The sequence below is a fragment of the Halyomorpha halys genome, unplaced genomic scaffold, assembly GCF_000696795.3.
Source record: "Halyomorpha halys isolate HHAL.00 unplaced genomic scaffold, Hhal_1.1 Scaffold348.1, whole genome shotgun sequence".
Classification (NCBI taxonomy): domain Eukaryota; kingdom Metazoa; phylum Arthropoda; class Insecta; order Hemiptera; family Pentatomidae; genus Halyomorpha; species Halyomorpha halys.
Genome location: NW_027116547.1, coordinates 542097 through 567758, shown reverse-complemented (window position 1 = coordinate 567758; position 25662 = coordinate 542097). Strand labels below are relative to the sequence as shown.

Genomic DNA, 25662 nt, shown 5'->3' with positions numbered 1-25662 from the left:
AATAAAGTTGAGAGAAAAGAGATCAAAATTGTTTTTAAAAAGAAAAAAAAAACAATGTTTTAATGTTGCTATCAGGTTGTTTCTTGTATTTTAAGTTCTTAAATTTTCTATTCATGAAAAGTTTTCTTATACTTGAAACGCTGTATGGTCATCTTTTACTCAGATAAATATACACTTATAAAAAAAGAATACTTTGAGCATCCCTAAATGCTAAATTCGAGCGATGGGAGAGGTGTATTGGCACATAACCTTATGGTTTATTTCTTTATTAGATTTTTCAAACTTTCACGAAATAGAAAAGCTATTATAATGTTCACTATAGTTAACCACGAACGTTTTACGTAATATCAGTTCCGTAGTCGTCTTATGCAAGAGAGACTGTTTCGGCTATCAGTAAAAAAATCTTATCATTTGTGAAATGATTGTTTATTATCCTTTCGGAAACATTCCCTCCCCTTTCTCCAGCAATTAACGCGTACTTGCGAAGGATGTAAGGAAATCTATCTTCACAACAAGCAGATCTCCTGATAGAAAGCTGGCTTCTGGATAGTTGTATCGTTTGCGATTCTGCAAGAGTTTAAATTCCTTTCACTATGTATTAAAGTCGTATCTTAAGATTTTTTGACATATTCTAACGATTGCCGTTTATGAGAAGCATAAATGAAATCATTAAGAATTGTTTGTTATTTAATGATAATTTCACATTTTTTTTTCAATACTGAAGTGTTGATCTGGTGATTGGTAGATAGCAAAAAATTTTATTCTCAAAATTGTATTGTGTTCATTTTACCGTTTCGTTTTAAGCGGTGCTCGAAAAGGCTAAAAATGTACATTATAAATTTTTTCCAATTTACTTCGTGGAAGAAAGTTAAACATTTTTTTTTTTAATTTTGCAAGAGCTGCATTTGATGGATAGCTGTCGCTACAACATCCTGCAATTCATATACCATTGCAACATTACCGAACTGGGCCCTGTTTCATAATAAAGTACAAACTAATATATGAGTCTTGTCGATTACACAGACTTGTACAATAGTAACTTGTACATTAGTACTTTTTTACTCCTGTAATATCACTAATAGTCCTTCCTATCATGAAAAAAATAAGTATTAGGGTAATTAACACGCTGTTTCTATACTTGTATTGCTACACTACTATACTTGCTAATACTATTAACTCTCAGTATGAATCAGGGCTCAGGTGCGAGGTGTCAGTGGGAAATTATTTTTGCAAATTTAATGAAACATATTTGTTATGACATAGTTTGTTATCAGAATCGATTGTACAAAGTCCAAATCGAAAACTAATAAAATAATAAATAGTTTCTTTAAAAACAATTTTGATCCTTTTTCTCAACTTTATTCTTTTTAAACTTTTAACGTTTCGACCACTTAGGTCATTTTCAAGGATTCCTACAAACAGCTCCTTTTAATTACTTTTATAACAATATCATTATTTCCTTCACTTACATACTGATTTGTTGGTCTTACCTTTACTTTGTTTTCATTTTTTCTTTTAAAAGTCTTTAAATCCCGGCTAATTGCCTTTGTCCCATCTTTAAATAATTAATCATTAAAATAATATCACAATAACATTATAAATTTTTTTTTTTTTAAAATAGATTCCTACTTACAAATTCTTCTATAAATTTCCTTTCCAAATTTAAAACTTTTACTAACCACTTTTCTTACTATTATTTTCATTTGCGAACTCCAAACAGAACCTACCTTCAACAGGTTAGGACTCTGTTATCACCTTATCATATAACATAATTTTTTCTTTAAATATTAATTTACATTTTCAATATAATTTAATTAATATTTATTACTAATTTTTCTGCTTACATCATAAACATTTTTTAATACATTTAAATTCTATAATTAGTTTATGCCTATTTTATGTGTATTTCATTCACATATAAATTTATCCCCCCCTTTTCTTTAATTCATTTATTTCTCTATTCACACTTTTATTATTGCATTTTTATTCCATTCATATACTTGTACTATTTTAGGATTTGAACATTTTTTAAATTTTTATTTTTCAACTTTTTTGTATACAATTATTACATATTTTTTCTGCTTAAAATTTCTGAATACTGGTGGTTCAGTCCTTTGGAATCTGATTTGAAGTTGACAGTATAATTTATATTTTCTGAGATATAAATCGATTCTAATATCTTCCTTCTAAAATTATTATTCTCTTTATGAATGATTTGGACAATTTCAAAATCAAATTTATGTTTACTCTGAACAACATGTTGAACCAATGCTGTTTTTTTGGGTTCCTTTTCCCTATTCTTTACATCATTTTCATGTTGATACATCCTGTCTTTTATATATATATACATCCTGTTTTGTTTCACCTATATATATGGCTGGACAATTAATGCATGGAATTTTATACACTAATCCCGATTGATATTTATTGTCTATTGGGTCTTTTGTTCTGCTATAAAAATTTAAATCTAATAATAAATAGTATTTTTGGACATTTTGTCATAAAAATATTTTACCATGTTCATATATAGTTTAATATTTGTTTTTACTTAAGAAATAAATTATACTAAATGTCATAGGGTTCTGGAAACCTATGTCGTTTATTGAATGAGTGGTTTGGTGAAAAACATTTGTTGGAAACTATTGCATTATTGTATTTAATTAAATACATTTGTTCTGGATATACACTGTTCCTTACCTCTCCTGGGCGGGAACTACTACGTACTAGTACTTGTATGATGATTTTAGTATGTACAATTAAATCGATTATTTGTGGAATCAAATGGAAAACTTGTTTCACAACATACGGACGGTATCGTTCTGTCTCGTAATCTTTTGGTGATTTTCGATAAAACTTTGATGACTGGAAACTACACACAGCTATCTGCCGTTGGGAGTGGAAACTAGTGTAATATTTTTCTCTATGTAATATCCATGAAGTCGAGAATATTTTTATGTTTTTGTAGACAATGTACTATCGGTGTTCAGTAGTAATATTACCTTAAACATGCTTCTCAAAAAAAACAAAAAAAAAACTGTGTATTTGAAATTCTATATGAATTTAGTATGAACTGAAGCTGTTAGAGTTTACCAGTGGAACGTCCCTCCCCGTTCCAATAATCCACTGCATGATTTTGACTACCTTGATTGGACCCTGCAACGAACCTTACAATGCCACAAGGCAATCCAAGGCAAGTATGCTAGTATACATTTGTCATTTGGATTATGTATTTGTATATATGTATTGTATAAATTTAATAATAAGGAGGTTACGAAAAAAAGCTTTTAGAATTGAAACACTCATCTTCAATTTGTTTAATGTTTATCATAGTAATTAAATAATAGTAACAATCATACAATTTTATTTTTCTTAATCTACTAATACCTTCAGATTAAAGGAGTTTCAAGAAATATATAATTATTTATTTATTAGTTTTATTAGTTAATAAAGTATAATTATTAATATTAGTTTTTAATCGTGGTCTAGTACAGTTTTAATATCATCTTAACTAGAATTATTCTGTTTTTGAGGTATATGTGTGATTCGATGCATAAGTAAAAAGAAATCTCAATTAATATATTTATTGAAAGTTACAACTGTATATTATATAATACATCCACTAAATTTGATCTCATTTAAAATGAAGTCTTACATATAGAGAAACTACCCATTGGTAGCACTCTACTTCATTTCTTTTTATTTTATTAAATCTCTTATTACTCTGGCCAACTGTTACTAAGTTAAGAAAAATATTGGAAATTTATACGTATTTGAATGGTGTAAACAAAATATTTTGCTATATTTTTTTTCTCTACTTTTTTATTTGACTGGTATATTATAATTCCATTTTTATTATTTATATTTTGTTACTTTTAGGCTCTAAACTCTTTTCTTGATGCCTCTGTCATTATTCTGAAGGGAATTGTCCCGGAATAAATAAAGAATATCAATATTAATCCGTTCTTCCACTCATTATTCAGCAAAGAAAAGAAGCATCAAGGCAGGTGTGTTTTCCGTCATTACAGCATTACGTTGCGAATTTTTCAAAAGCAGAGACAGATTACTGCATCCGAAAGTGTACGTTTCATTTCCATTAACGTAATGCATAAGAAGAAGCCTCATCACCATAGCTAATGCGGCTAAATGCTGCGTTACTTGGCTCAGCGAATATACTCCTAATGCTTCTTGTCACTCAATTAAGATGTCTTTGAAATGTTAAACTTTCATACGGATCCTATGTCATTGAGTTTTAGCAACGTAATGTTACATTATTAACATATTTGAACTAGGAAATCCATCACTATTATGTTTTCTTTCCCATTTCATGAGTAAATAATGAATGTGATCTTTATTTAGCTTTTTCATGAAAAATATGTGGAAGGCTTGCAGGAAAAATATTGGATAATTGATATGTCATTATTGTTTTGTGGCTTGATTAAGGATCGTTTTACTTCTCTCTTACTGGTTGAGGAAATATGAGATATAAAAAAAGAGAAGCCCCAAAGGAAAACATCCTTAGAATAAAAAATGTGGAGTGTTTCTCTCATCAACTTCTCCGCTTTAGCATCGTTATTATGATTACTTAGGTACAATTTTCTAACCTTTTATTAACTTTTTTATAAAATCATGAAGAATCAAATACCATCTTTATCAGTTTTCCTTTAGGAGTGTTCATCCTAACCATATAGCTGTATCGTTTCTGGTTAAAACATGGAGTGCCAGGAGTTTAGCACTTTGTAAGGGAGTACTGTTTCTTGTACAACGATTGTGAAAGGATTAAAGATCATGTTCAACCGCTAGATTTTTCTCAATGAAGGATTCCCAAGAGGTTGAAGTGACCCCAGGAGGACTCCCTAACCCATGACTACAGTAGCAGAATAAATAATTATCTGCCACAGACGGATTCGAACCCGGGCCCGAGGAGTTAGTAATACACCGCTTTTCTTACTGAGTTGCTCCGCTCCCTCCGTTGCTAATTAACTAAAAATAAACATTTCACCTGGTGTGAGAGCTAGAAATGGGTACGTTAGCTGAAAGTACGAGTCCCAGCGCATTATTCTCCATGAATTCAAATTCATGTCAATGAAATTAGACTAATTCAAGTCTAATGAAATAATACATGTGGACTATTCACCATTGATACATGTTAGCTGCTGATATGGAATAGAGATCAGTTAAGATAATATTTAAAAAAAAAAATAGTTTGCAATGAAAGATAACAGAACTTAAGGCAAATAAGAACATCCTAATACAAGGAAAGACGTTAACTTGGTTTAGAAATGTCAAAGTATGTTATGGTATAGTCATTTCAAAGCATCGTCGGTCCAGTGCCAAAGTTCCGTATCTGCTAATTTCTGAGAACATTGTGTTTGAATAATGCTTGTAATTTCTAATTATGATTAGCCGATTATTTTGTATTTCCAGTGAATGGCATCAGACGTCCAGGGGGTATTTTTAGCATTGCGAAAATAATAGTGAACTACATTAAGCTGCAACAAAACCCAAAGTGGCAAAATTTGCTGATAAGTTTTGCTTCGAAGACGTATCTAAGTTAGTCAAAAAGTAAAAATGGAAGGAAAAGATTTAAAGGAAGATCAATTTTTAAGTGGAATGTCAACCATGAAATTTTTTGAAAGTTTCTTGGTTGTCGAAAATGTATAAAGTTGAAGCCAATGATGTCAAATATAATATTAAGAGTTACGTCTAGTATCGTTAAGATTGCGTGAGACTCAATCAAAATATGTTAGAACTATCAATTTAGAAATCGGTGATTATGTTGTCAGTTCTATCGTTTAAGGAAAAAACTATGTAGTAACAGGTTAACTACAAAATGTTAAATAGACCTCCCCCACCTTGTACCACGTGACTGAAAGAGCCAATTAGAGGCTCCGGAAGCAGTTGGCCCGCTAAGCCAGGGATGCGTTACTAGCCAGTGAGCGTTGAACATCCGTGCTCATCATGTGGTCCGGAGGTGGCGTCACCTAGGCCGTTAGTTTAGCGCTCAATAGTCAATGACTGTCATTGTCAAGAGCGACCTTTGGAGCATTCCTTTATCCGGTCGTGATTAGCCCACGTGGGAACCTGCAGATTGGATCGCGGTGTGACCAGCTTCTTCCTCTCATCATTAGGCAGTTAGTGCGCGGTACTTGTGGCAGTTCTGTGAGTGCTGAGGCGAGTGAAAGTTGGCCGGAGCAACTAGCGCGTGAAGAGGCATGCGGTGATGTTCTGTACGGAACAGCCGGGACTGACGGCCAGGTTGCGGCGCCGCTGGTCGGAGCTGGGCCGCAGGGGTCGCTACGATGTCGTCGAGGGTCGCAGCCGGCGGATGGCCACGATCTGTGGGGCCGGTGATTCTCCAGAGCCACCCGCAGGCTTTAGGGTCCTAACGAGAGCAGTCAGCAGGCAGGCCCTCTACCACCTCCCGCCGGTAAGTAACTGGGTCAATGGTGCACTTTGGCTCTTGCAATTTAATTGCACATTTTTCCGATTTTCAACAGATCATAAACAAAATACATTTTTAAAATTCAGTTTAATTCTGTTCTTGAATGTATCCTGAACAATGCTATATGACGCGAAAGTTCGTATAATCAGTCAAGTTTTTTAATTTTTGATTCGGAAGTTGCTCTTATCAAGGAAATCCGAAGAAATATAACAAAAACGCAATACCATAATGTGTGAACACTTGTCATAGAAATAAATAATACATCGATCAATCATTTTTCAAGAAGTTTGTATCGGAATGAAAATATTCTCATAGTGCGAGTATTATTATGAAATTTCTTTTTAATTTTAGAAAACTTAATAGAACAAATAATTAATAACTTTTGCAGTACAGAATTGGGGTGCTTTAACAATGAGTTTTTCAGTGCGCCTGTGTGAGGTAGGTCAGTTGATAATTGGTGTGTCCTCGTTGAGGAGGGATTGTCAGCTGTGCCGGACGCACCTTCAAGCCCTGTTGGTCACATTCAAGTCTGGGAAATCAACTGTCGTTCTTACTGACCTTGATAACTGTGAACGGCAAGAATTTGGTGCAATATCACATTGAGATTTCTGTCATTGAATTCAAAACTTCAACAGCCTGCGGTGGATTTAAATTAATTGTTCTTTTAAGCACTGTAAAACTTCAGTTTTCCAATTATACAGAGAAGGATGGATTCCAGACGAGCCTAATAAAAAAGCATTGTTTATCTATTTAAAATGCTTTGTAATGATGTTGTATGATGCAAACTGCCATGTTTACCCCCACATGATATTCATATCATCCTAGTTTCAAATATCTTGACACCTGTGCCTCGTCTCAAAACACTATGATTTGTTCACCGTGTTTTTCTTAATTTTTTTTATGAGCGCTGTAGTCGGGAAAATTCTTATATTTCCTTAAGCCATGAATCTCAGGAATTGAATATTTGGTTGATAATCTTGAAATAATTTGAACGCTTAGTTCAAAGGGCATTTTACCTAAGTCATGTTGACACAAGTATAAAGTTCATGAAAGGTGTAGGTTTCACGTGCCTTTCGGGCCAAATAAAACATAAAACTAGTTTTACTAAAAACTTGATCTGATTTTAATTTTTATTTTAATATTGCAATTTTTCTAGAATTTTAACATAATAAAAAACCAATGAGAAAATGGAAACAAAAATTATTGTATTAGTTTATGATAATAAAATATATATTTTTTAATCACTGTTTTTTTTTTTATCAATAAGTTTTGGAAAAAACTATGTTGTGAGAAAATGAAGGTCATTTTGGCATTCATTGCACTTTAAAGCATATGGTCCAGGAAAAGTATTGGATGCAATTTTTTTTTTCATATATTTCATTAATTTTTTTGTAAAACAATGTTTATGTTATATGTAGCAAAGCAGATTTAATAAAAAAAAAGGGAACTCTATTTCGACAATTGGACAAAAATAATGCAGTTTAAATAAAGCAGTTTTTCTACAATTTTTGTATTTTTTTCTAGGAAAAATAGCAACTGAATTCCATGTTTTAAGGGTTATATCGCCATTCAAAAATTCTTGTCTATATATAGTTCATGAAGTCCATCCATGTCTTTTTGTAACATTGAATTTTTTATCTGACGAACGCATGTAAGCGTTGAACTGTTTATTAAGTTGTATTTTCCATATTTTCACTTTAACTTGAAACTTGTTCAATCTCAAGTAATTACTTTTATTGATTATCACAACTACGATTGTTTTTATTGTTATCCATTTATAAAAAAATAAGTTTATTTCAAATTATGAAAACAGTTTCTTAGAAACTAATAATTTTCATAATTAATCATTATAAAATGTTCAGAGCATGTCTAAATGGGTAAATAAACATTATTTACTAATCGAATGCAAATTAGACCTTAAAATAATTCTAATTAATAGGGAAATCATTCATATATCGTCTAGAATTATTAACTTAAAACAACTATGAAGTTCAAGTTATAATTTTATATGCATATATTCAAATATCCTTCCTCCTTCTTCTGTTACATTGTTTGGAAATATATCGAAAGTTCTTCCTTTCGAGAATGATCTTTGTTTACATTGCCATTAACGTTCATCGTCGATAAGATAGATCCAAAAGTTTGTCACAGAACATAAAATAATTTTATTATCCAAATATGTATCTAGTAAAATTAATATATTTGAGTTTTTTCTTGTTTGTTTCGTTTTTTTTTTTTGCACTTGATCCTTGTTTGTTTTCGATTTGGCAATCAGAGTTTTCCAAGTGATTTCGAAACTCCTGGTTCTTTATAAAATGAACCAGTAGAAAGTAAACATATTTTCCTTAAAATAACTTTTTTATTGTCCTGAAACCTAACCGGATCTCATTCACCATCAAGGACGGCAAGGTAAGAATGGTCGTTCTAGCTTTCCCTGCTTCTTGAGTTGAGGTCGTTTTGTTTCCTTCTCTGGTCAAATATTCTTTTTGTCCTCAGGATCAGAAGCGATAGCTGTCTATCTTAAAGTATTAACTACTTTCGAATTTTTAGTTTTTCTTTTGGTTTTAAGTTGTTTTTTTTCTAAATCGGATATACATATTTATATATTATCATTAGAATATTGTGGCTTGGTGAAGGTCAGTAGCGATAGGGATTGTAGAAGTACGAGATGTAATGATAATTTTTGGTGTGTAGTTGATGTGTGATAACTTAGTGGTACAACCTGATGACGGCTCAGAACTCAACAATTTCGATTTAGTTGATCACTGAATGCGGGCATCCTCATGTATTATAACAATATTTGTTAATGTATAAGTTTCTTCACTTTAAGCAAGTCTGTTTTTCAAATAAAAAAAGTATTAATTTCTTTTTATATTGGTAATAAATAATTAAAAATTGTGAATCTAAGAAAGACCAAACTCTATTCCTTTAACATATTATTTACTTTAGTGCTTCTGCCTGCCCACTGAAAGCAAATCACTCAAACTGGACAACGAAGTGGTAACGTTTCATCGTCTGTCTTAATCGAGAATCATATTGTGGTTTTCCAATAATAAATGTAGGTAAATTAGGAGTCAAACGGGGTTAGAATTCGGAACTATCATAATCTTTAGATAATTGATAGCGCATTAACCTGGTTAGAGAATGGACAGTTGATAATTGCCACTTCAAAGGTCCTGAAGACGGACAGAAGACATCCTATTAATGATTCGTGGAAAACGAATACTTCCAAGTGAGGTAGTCACTTTTCTTTGGTTAAAATGTGTCAGTGATTTAAACGTGAGAGATCTCCAATGATCCAGTAATGTGATGGATATTAACCACCGATACTTAGCTATGATTACGATAACAAGATAAATGAATAATAAATAATAGTGAATAAACGAGTCGTTGTGTATATTCTGAGGTATGCATACTGCCTGAATCTCTTGCACCGACAAAACTGGTTAGGGATAGTCTGGTGGACGTTATTGCAGTCGTCACGAGGGTGTACGAGAGTATACATGAATACTACAGGTCGTAGTGGAAGAGGTACCACTATGACCTGTTGTATTCATGTACACTCTCGACCTCCTTCTGCGAGAAAACGCAATGAGACACGTATTCGTAGCTTGAAATTAACAACGACCCCAGCTAATGTGTCCTTTATACAGTCAGATACAGTGGCAGAATGGGACTGGCAATAGGTAACTAGCCCGGAAGGTTTACCTTTAGGATATACTTTACTGTAGCCGTCAAGTTCATAAGCAAAATGGGTTCTCTCGGATTGGGGTCTCGCAATTTTTCACTGAGAATGGGACTTTCGTCTCAAACTTTAGGGAGGATATTGAACTCCTCGCACCTTGTCTCAGGTGTGACGCCCAGAGACTGCACGTTCTTTATCGCATTTATGCCAAATTATGAGATACATATTGGAGTAAAGTGATCAATTATAGAGATTTACTTAGCTGTTGGAGCGTCATAGAAATCACGGTTGACAGCAACGTGAGGCTATTGAGTTAATTATATCATATCCATTCTAGCAACGTATCGGTTACCTAATGTAAACCATTCCTTCAGAACTTTTTTTACAGAGAGCACTGTTTCGTAATATTTTGTTGTGGTCGAGTGGTCAAATATGGACATAAAAATGAGATGGATAGAAAATTAGAAAACGGTCGAGATTTAACTCGGGGAAGAGCTATTTCTTTGGATTACCAAAAGACATTCCCGTATTTCAGGATATGTTTAAATCATCTAGAACTTTAACTATCAACTATCGACAGTGAAAATGTATTTATTTGTTTCCACCTTTCCCTGCCTTGGCTTACAGCAGTAGTTTGATGTTACGGATGTATCCGTAGCATCTAACTGGAGCCAATAAAATAACCTACAACTTTTATATAAATAAACGTTTTCGACTGTAAGGTTCAGCCCTCTTCGCCTCAACCGTCCGCTGGCCTTCAGTAACGAGGATTGTTGCGGGCTGGCCCAACTATGGTTCCCAATTGCATACATATTCTTTGTAATATGGGCAGTTTTCTTCGATTACTAGCCTAGGGAAACCATTCTCTGTGAGGTCGTAGAGTTCGGTTTCCGTTAGCAATCTAGCCCGTAGCGCATCAAAGGCGGTACAGTCCATGATGATGTGCTCAGCAGTCTCCGGAACACCACAGCTAGGGTATAAGGGGTCGATATCTATTCCGTGGCTATTAAATTTGGCTCTGAATCCTTATATTCCGAGAGGAATTGAGAGAGCCAATAGTCTGGGTGGACCCACTTTGCTTCCATACGTGACCGAACTGTGGGGAAATATTTCCTGAAGGTACCACCTTATAGCTTGTCACCCAACGCTGGTTCCACCACTCTATTATGGTGTCCTCCCGGCCAATGGTTTTCCATTTGCTTGGGTCAATCCTCACCTGAAGATACACCGGCAGACCTACTGAGCCTTCTATCTTGAATGATACTTCATCATGAAGGAATTCTAGAGGTAATCTTGCCGCTAAGACTTGCACAACCTCATGTGGAACACAGCGGTATGCCTTGGTGACACTAAGCAAAGTCGTTGGAACTTCATTAATCTTCTCCTCGGTCAATGCAAGAGATTTCGAATAGCTGGTATTTGAATATGATCATTGTAGTAATTTATAATAATATTTTTTATAACAGGGCCAGTTTCCACAAAATTTGTCAGAATGAAAGCCACAAAATGATGATTATAAGTTTTTTTTTTTAAATCTGTTTTGGATAAACTGTATCTTGGGTATTATTTAATGTACAAAGCTCAATAATGACGGAAGTTTTTAGCAAATATGCATTACCTTAGAATAGTTGTCCATATTTTTCGTGAAATAGATTGTTCCCGTGGTGATGAGGGTAGAATGAAAACTCAACTAAATTTTTTGTATTTTTTTCTTCAATAATATAAAGTTCCGATCATGTTCCGTGGTCGCAAATTTAGATTGTTGATGTCAATCCTATCCGAAACAACATCAAATTCAATACTACCCAACCTTTTGCCTTTTGAAAGTGCTTTGATTGTCTGGTCTATATCTCCTAGGTAGTTCTGGGAAATTAGGTGTGAAATCTTGTCTGCGCACAACTTCATGATTAACTGTTTTCAACGTAGACAGCCGAAATTAAGGTTATGTGAGGAATCACGTTTGGCTGACCACCCAAAACCACCACCTATTCGATTGAGCTTGTCTCATTTTTAGACATGTTGAGCCTTGGATATTGTACAGTAAAACACATATTGTTGTCTTGTTTACAGTATTTTTAAATTTAATTATATTCCATCGATTTATATTTATTATTCAATCCTTAGCGATACAGCATGAACCGTTGGAAAGAAAAGTAATGGTTTGAATTTAAAACGATGAGAAAACTGAAGTTCAAAGGAAATAGAAAAAAGTATACAGAATTGGGCCACATGCATAATGGACGCATGGTTTTGACCTGTCTTACTTTTCTCTACTAACTGCTGTCCAAGACTGTTTCATTTATGATTCGTATTTTCTTAGCATTTATAATTTTAAGTCCATTAGTTTGATATCTTACTTTATCTTAATATTTTTAATGATTTAAAACTAAAACTTAATATTATTTCGAATGAAGAATGAAATTATTTTGTCAACAATCTATACACAAGGTTTTATTCATTATTTGTGGTTAACCAATACATAAGTTATTCATAAATTTTAGTCCTTTTTTTTTAATTTATTGTTCGTTACCTTTAATATTGGTAATGGATTATTCCTTCCTTGGTATTAAATTATAATTAAAATTATTCGTACTTCAATAATGTTTTCTTTTTTTTAACTTCATATAAGTCTGATTTAACCTATTATTTCAAGTTGAAATGAATTAAAAAAACAAACAATTTAGTTGACAAATTCTTATTTCTTTACCACTCTGAAATTATTCATATTCATTAAACAGCAATGAGTTGTTCGTGGAGATTAACAATTATTAATGATTTTCTTTCACAGTTAATATAGCACTATTTAAATATGACAACATCCATTTATTTTAACAAATTAAATAATCCTTAAATTATTAATATGGTCTTAGAAATGGTTCTCACGGAATTAAAATGCCGTAGGTTTTATAAGATCACTCAAATACCGCCAGTCAACCCGGAACGTAGTAATCAACGCAACTTCATACTTTATATTCTTCGGTTTATTACAATATCTTTATTAATTTAGTTTGAAGAAATTTATCAGACTTTATTAGGCTGCCAGAAGTCTTATTTTATCTTGAGCTATAACTTAACGGCATAGGAATATAAAAACTGGAAATCCTAGGGATCAAATTATTTTGATACCAACCGGGAACGAAACTCGACTATAACTTTTCATAAATTTGATAAATTAATTTTTCTGTTTTAGCACATTCCTGAAATAACAGATATCGATCACCAAAAATATTTAGTCAAAATCTGAAAGTTCTTTATTAATTAGTGGGGGGGGGGGGGGACAGATCCACATTGTTAGATGCCAGTTATATTATAAACTTACATCTTATGTTATATTTCAAAATAATTTCGTTTACCAACTACCATATTTTCTATCCTAGTTGGTAAACACAAAGAGAACTGTTAAATTTATTATTTTTTTTTTTTAGTTCATATAGTAAGGAAAACAATGAAGTAAAATTAATATTTTTATTGACTCATTTTCTTCGTCAATCTAAGTATGTGGGACGGATCCTCCAACATTTCGCTCACCAAGTCAATGTCGCTCACGTCCCAAGAATATGATGAATTCCTTTCTGTAGGCAAAAGGTATAGAAAGTGCTGGTTGCAGCGTACCGTTTGCCAGGAGATGAGAGAGGCCGCTGTGGGAACCTTCGTCCTGTTATCTCGGTAATTTTCACATCCCACAGGTCATGAATATTACAAAAAAATCCAACATCGGAACGTTGTATTGGCCCTAAAATGAATAGGTCAGTACCTAACTCGTTTTTTTTTTCAGCAATTTTTTTTTTTTTTAAATTGCATTTCAGTTGTACATCTTGAAATTTCACTTTTTAAGAGATATTTTCAGCGGCATTTATTTTATTGACCAAGGGAAAATACTATAGGTAGTTTCTTGAATTTCAGAAAAATACCTTCGACAGCGTTCTGGTGGTAATGCGATCCATATTTCACTATTCTCTCACCAATTATTCTAAAAAACAGTAAAAGTGATTTTTCTCCAATTGTATATAAAATCCTAGAACCTTCTCTCAGACTACCTGTAATTAGGTAAGAGCTTTTATTCAATATAATGATTTTCCACTATTAACATCTTACAACTCATGAACCTCTTCTTACAGACAAAAGAGTCGATCTTCTATAGAGTCTCATTCATAACCCCGGTCTCTCTCAACCATTGGGCTTTCGCTAATGATAAACAACCCTAATTATGTATCATTGATTGTAGAATTCGTTTGTGAAACGTGGGGAGAGTAGAGCCCGCCTGCGAAAGGAAACCGGCCTACAGTCGATAGTGAAATCGACTCCTCAGTGTCAGGTCAGGTGTTAAGATTTTTTCTTGACAGCTTCGCAACGTAATTACCCAGTCTTTCTAAAGAAAATAAACCTCATTATTAATTATGGAGTAATAAAATGGAATTACTGTTAAAAAAAATGAAGGAGTACGTTAATTTTGATCAGCCGTGTATGTTTATTTCAATTAAGTGTCTGAAGAAGCGACGTCATAGAAAAGCAAGAGAAAAAAAATAATATAATATTTTTAATGTTATTAAATAAGTAAAATTATTATTATGATTTAATCAATTAAGAGTAAATTACCAAAAAGAAAAATGTTTCGAAAATTATACTAAGCCTTAAAAAAAAAAAATTAAAAATCAATGGATGGTGATATCTTGTTCCGAGGATCATTATCATGTATAGCTGACATATAACTGGTGCCAAGTCTTAAAATACGGCCTTGTAATCTCTGGGGGGGACAACTAAATCGGTTCACCCGTTCAAGAGATAATTTTTTTTTGTTGAGGTTATGAGACATTGATTTCATAATACTTCATATTAAAAAATTCAATATTATAATTATATAAAATAGTAAATGTAATAGTATATATTTGGAGTTAGGCATACGACATTTGATCTTGATCTTTTAAATTAGTAGTTCACAGAAACTCATTCACAAATTACTGAAGTTAGAATAAATGTACATCTGAATTTGAAGTTTAATACAATGGTTTCTTACTAGACGAAAGTATTTTCGTTATGCGCACAAGTTTCAATTCAACTAGCATTCAACAAGTACTTTTTTCTTTAAATCACTGTTGCTATCTTTTGTAAACGTCAGCACGTCTAAAATTATTGTGATAGGTATCCCTCACAGTTTAACACATTCGTCGTTTGTCATTTTAGTGTTGATCTTCTTCTCGCTCCACATTATAGCTAGCGCATAACTTATTATTTTTACGGATTGAGTTCAAACAGATTATTTCTGCCAAATTAAGTTTTAATCATCTCTGGCTTAGGTGTATGCAAACGGCGCCGCTGCAGTTACCAGCCAGTCAAAGTTGACGTTTCAACTTGCTCGGAAACGAACGACAGTTTTCTATCATGTTGAAATTATTAATGATCATTTCCTTTATGCTATAGATTTGCAATAAGACTGGGTTTCAAACAATTCGGCCTCTTAAATGGTTAAATAAGTATTTCCAATAACTAAAAAACAAATAAATAATTATTCATCTCTACGAAACATCTAAACCTGACGAAACTTAGTAACTGTAGAATTTTTTTAAACGTTCATCTTAACTTTTGGCTATTGAGCTCAAGATTGTAATCACTGATTAGAAAGATAATTTAAGTATTCACAGAACAAAACTGAGATCATTCAAATTTGACGATATAGAACAATTCGCTATATCATTGGAATAGTTTCTTGTTCATTTTAAAATATTTTATACCAGTTTCCATGAAAACACATTTTATTTCTATATAATAAAACCTATGTGTGTGTATTTATAACCTCTCATAAACAGATTTATCACTGTATTTCAAAAACGACATTGTCTATCTAGGTGAAATCATATATGGTGGTTCTCCTTATCTAGTTTTCATGCACAAGAAAGCTGGATTAAAAAAAAAAAAATAATCAGACTCTTCCAAATTCAGACTGTATTTATTTTTTAATTATTGATTATTTCATTTAGAAGCTAGTGGATGTTGCTGTAGTTATTTTAATGGTGTTTAATTCAGAAAACAAAAAAAAAGTCATTGAAATTGGACTATAATTAGCAAAGATTTGGCATATTGAACTTTTCTCTATATTTTCTATGTTTCTAAGGAATTCATTCATTTTTCCTTAGTTTTTATAACCACTCTTTGAGTTGCTCATCCAACCATTTAAATTTCAGACGATTTAAAATTTTTAATTTTAATTAACATGTGTGCAACATGCTTTGAAATGATTTCTTGTGGTGAATTTAGAATGACATGTCAGTATTCTAGATTGCTTATCCAATATTTTAAACCAATATTGATTGTTGTTTCAAAAGTTAATAAATATCAGTCAGAGAACTTTCGTAACATAAAAACTGTGTATATAGATTCAACGTAGTAGCTAGTAGAGGTTTTTTTTTTTATATCTACCCTAAACGTTTTACTGCATTCGGAAACTTACTCATCCTCAAAGGACATACGAGAACCGAACGAGGTGGCATCCCTGGGAGTTAACTTTCCCGTTGCTAAGTAGAAAGTAAGAAGCGAGGAAGGATCAAAGTTGTAGAAGTCGAAAGGAGTGTGGAGCCTCTCACTGGCCGTGTCCTGTTTCGAAACGCTGAAGGGCCGTACATTATCCGATACCACGCCTTGTCTGACCTTAGCCCTGGCGTCTGTCTGCGATATGCAGGGATAAGACTTTTATTTATTTTTATGCTTCGTTTCTATTAGTTTTATTATTGAAAGTTGCATTACCAGCTGGAGAAAACTTGTTTCTTTAAGTGTATTTAGGTGTAATCCTAGTTAGTTGAAGTATTTATCAAATACTTGAAGAAGTTTGTCGGGGGGTGCGGTCAGCAAAGAACAACATAAATAAACAAAACCATATTTATTTATTTTATGCCGACGTTTCGACCTGAGTTTCAGGTCTTCATCAGGGGTTGTGTCGAGAGGAGGGAAAGATTAGTACTTGAGTATTTATCAAATAATGCGATTTTACACTTTGATTGATGAAATACTCGGGAGGGTTTTTACTTTATTAACAACCTAAGGTTGAGATGATATGTTTTTAAAAATTTAGTTAGATTGTAATCTTACTTCTATACATCTCACGTAAGCTTCTCTTGTGGTATTGAACCGTTTTTGATGAAATTTTGCGTATGAAGCAATAGGTTATGAAGTTTTAAATGGAACTCTGTTTTTTGTGAGGTTTCATTGAGGTAGAACTTTCTAACCAGAAATAAAGGAAAAATCATTTAACATCTATACCTGTCTTTTATAAACGAAGAACTTAATACATAAATATTTTATTTTTTATGTATGATTGAAGAGGAATTTAAGATTTCTAGGTGGGATAGGACATGGGCCTCGCCAAGCGGTTGGTTAAATATCGTTAAGAACGTAATGTGCTAAAAAAAAATCTAGCTAATCAAAGGAGTATCGCTAATCAAAATAGCTAATCAAAATATGAGGAGTTATCAAAATTACAAGCTTTAAACGTGATCATAAATGCTTCATCCAGTACGGCTTATGGACTTATATTTATCTTGCTTTTCAATTGAATGTATAGTATACAGTCAATATAGTATATTATAGTAATAAATAAAATATTAGAATTAATTTAAAGATGCTTCAAGTGATATCAAAAAGTAATTTACAAAAAAGCCTTAGAGAAGTTATAAATAAAGAATTACAAGATCTAGTTTAATCTTAAATCATTTTTTACTTGACAACTATAAAATATGGACTCAAAAATCTGTGAAATTGGCCTTCAATTGTTACTATGTCAGTTGTGACTTCCTTCTTTCTCCTTTCAGCTTAGACAATTTTTCAGGTTTTGACAAATCCTTAAAATTATCTGAAGCCCCAAAATTGATACAATGTTTGATGTTACCTGTGGTAATTGGAAATTAGTAAAATCTTTTTTTTTTTCTGTCAAGAATTGTTTCACAATTATAAGTATATACAATTTGCTAGTTTGTATACAGAATTATAGTTGATAATTGTTTTATTATATTGAATTTCACGTTTTCATATCCTAAAACTATTTAAATTTTTACTCTTATATTCTTTATTACTGGAATACATTTGGCTTGGAGCAACATCTAGCAATGCCAATTTTTTGATCTTTCTAGTTTTCTAAGTCATCTTTTCTGTCTAATCTAAGATTAAACTTTTACATGCAGAAAAAACCATTGCTCTCCAGAAAAAATAGAGGTTTTTGTTTGTTTTTCATTTTTTTTTTTTTTTTATACTACAAGAACTTATTGCAGCTTTGCTTTAATAATGGTACATCTGAACAAAAAGGTTTTATTTATTTATTTTTTTCTTTATAAAAACACTGCTAGGAACGAATCTAGTACAAAATTAACTACAGTAGGTATAATATTATTGTGTTTTTTAAAAAATAATTTTGTAATATTACATTTTGCCATATTTATAGACAATGATAATATGGGTCATAGAGCTCATTCACACCATATTTACAAATATATATATTTAATAATATCAAAATAAGAAATCAAAAAAAAAATAATGCTAATTTAAAAATAAAAATAAACTTAAACTAAAATAACCTCTTGAATACAATCATTCCTATTTATAATATTTACTTTCAGCCTGGGGAACTCCGAACCGAATTCTTCCCTCCAGTTATGGAGGAAAGAGCAGGACTCCTTAGATCCCGGTGCTTCTTTCTTAATTAGTGTTATAAGTCAGTACACAAAATAAAATTATTTTGTTTTTGTCAGATGTCCCACTACTAAAACAAAGCATTGATATGCCAATCTTCGTTTCTGAAAACCATCAGCTTTATCAGCAGAATCATTTTTTAAATTGGAATTTCGAAGTTGGTTTTGTTGCTCTTATTCACAGATATTGTGAAAAAAAAATTGTTTCTATAATCGTCTAAAATTTAAAATTTTAAAGTTAAATTTATCTTTTCAGGGAGAATTGGTGTGGTTTGATCCAGGAGTGGGACATGTCTTGCCAGGAGAGGTGCTGGAGTACCATAAGCCAGCCCAAGTCCTTACTGTTCAAGCACTCATCGCTGGAAAGGTAACTTTTCACATATTAACCTGTAAATTAGGAATTTTAGAACATATACATATAATAATTCTTCCTTATTGTCAAAACTGTTTTACACATTATAGGATGAGTACTGAAATGAAAGTAATTCAATCACGAATCTTTTTCATTCTCATCAACATACAAAATAGCTATTTTAATGGTTGATAAAAAAAATATACAGATTCCAGGTCGTGAGTAATTAAAAATCAACCAAGAAGAATCGTGATATACTATCCTATAAAGCAGTAACTAAGCAGAGTTCTTTAATGAATAAGAAAATAAATATAAGAAATATTTAAGAATGTAGTTGAAAATAGTTGCAGCAGTAACAAATAAATTTTATTTGACCTTTCTTTTTGATCAGTTACAATTTGTTAACAAACCTTATTCACATTTATGTTATAATGATTCTTAAATATCAAAAGATTATTCTCTATTAAAAAAGATACAAATAAAATAGCCCTTATAACCTGAATGATTATTATCCTTTCCTTCTATAATAAGAGATCTAACGTGGTCCAGGACCTTTGATATTTTTTTATTGATATGCTAATGAAGATGTAACTATAATATTGATTGAACTCAATTTATGTCTCTAAAAAGTATTGGTGAGGTAATATTGCTATAGTACTAATTACAGTGGATGCATTTTACCTATATCTTAATATTTTTGTATAATTTCAGCCCTTTATCTGCTATTTGACACCTGTATTGTCAACTTATGTACAAATACATCAATCTAAACCGTCATGGAAAGCTTTATCATACTCTAGTTGTGAAAGAATTGGCTACATCTTCAGAGGCTCAGACAGCCGTTTTGCTCTACTAATTTCGTTGGTTTGTTTTATCTTAACACTACAACGGTTGGATAAAATTTAATCCTCCTGTAATTTAAACTCCTTCACTCTCTATCCCTAGAATGTGCAAGGTGGCAGTGACCACCTAATGTGTCTCCAACTTCAATATCTGCAATTTTTCCAAATCTTAAGCATTTTCAAGGTCTGAGATATCTCTGATATCTGTTTGCTTCTCATTACGAGACTCGTGTAGGTAATTATTTCCCTTTGAATTTTGAAGTAGGAGAACTTAGGGGACGTATTGTACGTTGGTAGAAAATAGCCGAAGAATTAATTCCTTTCTAATACTTATAATTTATTATTAAGATTTCGTATACAATTTAATTACTAAAATAATAATTTGATATAAATTTAGATTTTTATTTGATATTTTTTATCTTGATACTCTCATTAAAATACTGACGAATGTAACAATATAAATAGTTTTGCTAGTCCGCAACAGTGTGGGCTACATTCCTCTAGATTTTGAATTTCCTCCTTTTTTTCGTTTTGGATTTTTTACCCACTTACATGAGTCAGATAAGTCTGAAATTAGTACCTTTCCTTCCTCAGAATAAACATAAAAGAAAAAGCCGTTATTTTACTCTGTGTTAATTTATATATGTTCTTAATTTTATTATTTCTTTTTTAAAGTGGGGTATAGTTTATGGGTACGTAGACAGACCTTGCATTAATTTCTAAGATTTATAATAAATCAACTAATGATGAAATTTAAGACTGTCGTCATCGAAGAAAAGGCATATAAGACCAGTATTAAGACATTTTAAGAGTAAAGTAAAATAATTATATATTATTTAAATAAAATGAATTATTCCTATTTTTATATTATTTGAAAAAAGACTGATGGTTCTTTGTTTACAGTTAATATACATTTTTTCTTGAAATAAAAGTAGAGTAATATAATAAAACCATATATCAAACGAAATTTTTTTCTATACGAATCTACATCATACTAAATCAAAATTATGAATATATATTTAATGTTTTTCATTGTTTGAAATCACTATTATTTTAAAAGATGTTAAAAAGAAAAAACAATCAGACAATAAGCAAAACATCAGAAAAGTTAGAACCATAATTGAGGCAAAGTATCCGTAATTTAAGTTGCAAAGTTATACACAGTTTCTTTTTCGGGAATTACTATTAAGAAAGTTAAAAATAATTAAAACTGATGGTTGCTTTAGTTAGAAAAATATAATTTAGAGACAAGCCATATGGACTCGTTATTTAACGGAGAATAACTGAGAGTGAAAGAAAAGTGCCAGAAAACCCTTGATTATTTTTCTACTAAACTTTGTAACCACAAAGTAGAAGGTATATTTCTCTTATTTTCCTCCCAACTTTTTCTCGCCTTTCATTACCACTAGTGTATCACTCTCAGTAACACAAAACATTTAGCGCAAAATGTCACCTCCTGGAGAGGAAAAATTCACCAACTTCTACTGTAGCAGTTGAACTAGAGGGGCCCCCATATTGACTCCTCTTATTTCTACTATTTTTGGATTTTTTACTTAATTTCAAAATAACACTTGCATGTGTACTATCTTTCGAGGGCATTATTTATTGTCTAACCTAACTTAGTTTACGGAGTCTGATAGAAAATCAGATTTAATCAGAATTAATATAGGGGAAATGTTTTATTAGACGCGTTCTGAAAACTAAAATCGCCTCAAACAGTAGACATTTTTTTACGGTTATTGTTTTTTTGCACTCAATTTGCGTGTAAATAGTGCAGAAAATCAAATAAACCCAGAGAAGAAGATCTTTCATAATTCAATTTTCCATAAAGTTCCGACCTTTTAATTTATTGAGGCGTCATCAGTATGGCATTTTAGTTTCCTCAGTTGGTTGGGGAAATTCAAATTATTATCAAAGAGTTCCATATCGAAATATTACTGTTGAAAATTACAGTTTGGTTTTACTTATTTGAGGAGGGACCATTATGAAGCTTTCCAAAATCCTTTATCTCCTTGTTAATCCAGTCAACTCTTTGCTGGCACCCGGATAATGAGTGGTGGCAAATACCTCCCTGAAGATTGTGTTACACTAACCAGTTTGGTAGTGAAGACATGAAAGTAAAGGAGGCTGTGAATGAGGTTGTTAGAGCAGCCGACAGCCATTGACCCTGCTACCTAGATACGGATAGCGCACGGCCATGGTAATAGCCTCATCGTCCTATTTACAGGCGAGGATTTGGCCACCAGGGGAAGAGTTCCAGTACCCGCATTCTTACCGAGGATCCTATTCCTCTACTTCTTGTTTACAAGTTCCGGGTAGTTACAGATTGATTGAAATTCATATCTTATGGCCGGATATAAACATTTAGAAATACTTAAAATAAGAAAAACGTTTGACTATAATAATCTGTTATAGATACCTAGGATTTTTTATTTATTTATTCTTTAGTGTTAGTATCTTACTACAGTTTAATATATACTTTCAGACATTAGTAAAAGTGCTAATAGAATTAATTTACACCATATTTACTGAAATATATATAGTATATTATATATTGAATGAAATATATTAGTAGCATATATTATCTACTAATATTCTAATAATACATTAAAACTAATGAATTTTCCTTTAATCCTGGAAGCTAATCGTGTTTTACTTTCCATAACATCTCAATCCATGTAATATCCATGAGGTGCCATGAATGTATAGAGCTTTTCTTTTTTTTTTTTCTTACCTACTGGAACAACAAATAGGCATTTAAAAATTATATATACATATACGGGCTATTTCATTATCTTGTTTTGCCGGAATGGCATTATAAGAATGGATGCCGGGTCCGCTGAAGGCGGTGTCAACAGTGATGGCATATGTTTGCCTGGATGACTGTATAGTTTTTTTTTTCTGACCTCCTAGAGAAAAAAATAAAAACAAACAAATAAATATATACAAATGAAAATATATGTACATATGATTGGCAAACTATAAAGAAGAAAGGTAAAGAAACTACATTCTGACTGTATAGAGTTTTTTTTTTTTTTTTTTTTTTTTTTTTTTTTTTTTTTTTTTTTTTTAAAGTAGAGATATTTTTTTTTTTTTTTTTTTTTTTTTTTTTTTTTTTTTTTTTTTTTTTTTTTCTGACCTCCTAGAAAAAATTAGAACAATAAATTAATTATATACATAGTATAAGTGTATATATACAGGTGAGTTACATCTTGGATTGCCAGCGTGGCATTATAAGATAAGCTGCCGGGTCCGCTGAAGGCGGTGTCGTCAATGATGGCATGAGTCTGCCGTGAGCGTACTAGGAATACTGTATAGAGGCAAACTAGACAAACCTATATTACTTTTGAAATATTTGATTAAAACGGGAAGAGGAGATTTTAAGATAGTCAAGTATTTAAAAAAACACCTGAAATTGAAAAGCTGTGTGAGACCCTCCATTCCTGCCCTCCATGGTAGCCTTACTTATCTGAATTTTCAAACAGAAATTATAGTGAGTTGGTTATTCGACGGACGTCATGTCACAATCTCACAAGAGTAAATCATAACACAGATAAAAAAGGCAATCCATCCCGCCCGAATTCGCCCCACTAAAACCACCAGGCAGCGGCAGTCCTATATATCTTTTGAAATATTTGCTTTAAACCGGAAGAGGAAACTTAAAGATAGTTAAATCGCGATATTTAAAAAGCCTCTGAAATTGAAAAACGGCGTAAAAATAAATAAATTAAATTATGATAAACAAATAAACTTAATTATGATTGAAAAAAAATAAAAATAGTTTTCAAATTAACTATTGAATTGTTAATGGCAAACTTTTTTATTTTCCATATTTTATTTATTTGATAATTGTACTCTACAAACGAAACGACTGGAGAACATGCATTAACGGTCTGAAATACTAATGCATCCTGCCGAGCCATTGTCTTTAACCTGAATGTTTTTAGTGCTTAGAAGAGGGAAAAAGGAAACCGGCTGAGTTGCAGTTAACTCATTGCATTGATTAATAAGTACGGAAGGCCAATATAAAACCCTACATTGAGGAAAGCACTACTAGTGAGGAAGCGAAAATCTAAAAGAAATTGATTAGGCGTTATTTCTGTGAGTAATGGTATGTTAAGATCTGTTTTTAGGGAATATGTTAAAAACCAAATCTCAGTAACTATTCGACATAAAATGTCCATTAACACTCAAGTTGAAGCTAGTTAAATGTGCTTATAATTAATTTATTATATTTATCTTCGTATAAATAGCAATTTCCAACGTATTCGGCTTAAATCAATTCTCAACATGTTAATTTTTCATTGTTTGGATTTTTTTTAATATTAATAACTAACGTATATCGCAGAAACTATGTAACATTTAAGATAATTTAATGCTCTATGAAGTATGTATTTTTTATTCTCTTTTACCATGGTAAGCAGAGTCGTTAATTTTGATACTAAACTATACATAGTTGTCATTCAAGTAATCAAAATTTAGAAGAAGATAACTTGCTTTTTCTTGTCTTGAGCTCTTGGATTATTAAGCATGACTGCAAACGTATTTTCCTGGAAAGATCTATATTTCGAAAACGGTTACTGAATTTGCCCCAAATTTGGAGGAAAGTTGAAGGTTAGCGTAAAAATTGTATACGCAATATCAATTTCGCCAAATTCCATCTACTGCTTTCGTATGAACAAATCTTAAAACCCTTCATTTAGAACTTCAGACGACAAATAATTGCGCACTCAATAGAAATGGTGAGATACATATTTTAGTGAGACTATACACTTTTTTATTCAGTTACTATATCGTGGCCTAACATAATCTGCAGTATGTTTGTTATTTACCCTCAGAACTAAAATAGGTATCTACTCAGATTTCTAAATCAATTCCTTTTTTGGGTATGTCCATGTTTTCTATTAGGCATGTCATCATATCTATTTAGTTTTTCTTCAAGACATTTCTTTAACGTATATTTGCGGCATTTTCTCTGTTTTTGGATGTACCTAAATTCGTATAAAATAGTAAGTGTTGTATAACATCATTTAACTTTTTGTGTATGTATTTGTTTGGTTATTAGATTCTTTTTACCTCTGTATTTTAGCACTCCAATATTAAAGTTACATTCCCTTGCTCTCAAATGGTAATGAAGGTCATTGTATTATGTTGAGGTTAGCTTGAACTTTCCTCAGCGCCTTGACCCCAGTTATTGGTCTTTGTGATTAAAATCCCAAGGGAACTTTCTTTCTTGGGATTAATATACTCCTGGGGGTTGATAAACATATTTTGAATCAATACATTGTAGGTCTAATGCCAAAGTGGTGTATCTGAATATTTTTGAGAAAAGTGTGTTTTAATTATACGATTGCTGATTTAGTAGCAGCAACATAATTTGATATGCTTACATTTTTAATTTGTCACGTGGCATATTCAGTATGATCTTTTTTTGATTTTTCTTCAGACAAACGACGACCTAAGCTTCTTATAACGTGGTCAGATAGTACATTGTCCTTTTTAAGAATATATATACACTGATTTATATTAAAATTTATTGTATTTTGTTATAGATTTAATGACTTAAAAACAAGTTATTTTTTTATTTAAATTACGACTGGATTAAATAAATATATAATTAGTGTAAGTGATATTCTAATAGTATTAGTATGATAGTCTTGTGTAGAGTC

The 25662-nt window shown here is 31.7% G+C and overlaps 1 protein-coding gene across 4 annotated transcripts in view; it reads left to right on the top strand.

Annotated features, from left to right (window-relative positions):
* Myo10A (Myosin 10A) overlaps nt 1-25662 on the top strand; it is a 215253-nt gene that overhangs the window by 120188 nt on the left and 69403 nt on the right. For all 4 annotated transcript variants that reach the window (XM_014421918.3, XM_067053304.1, XM_067053305.1 and 1 more), the window contains one exon: nt 19056-19166. In XM_014421918.3, the coding sequence (XP_014277404.1) occupies nt 19056-19166 (111 nt within the window). The remainder of the gene's footprint in view (nt 1-19055; nt 19167-25662) is intronic.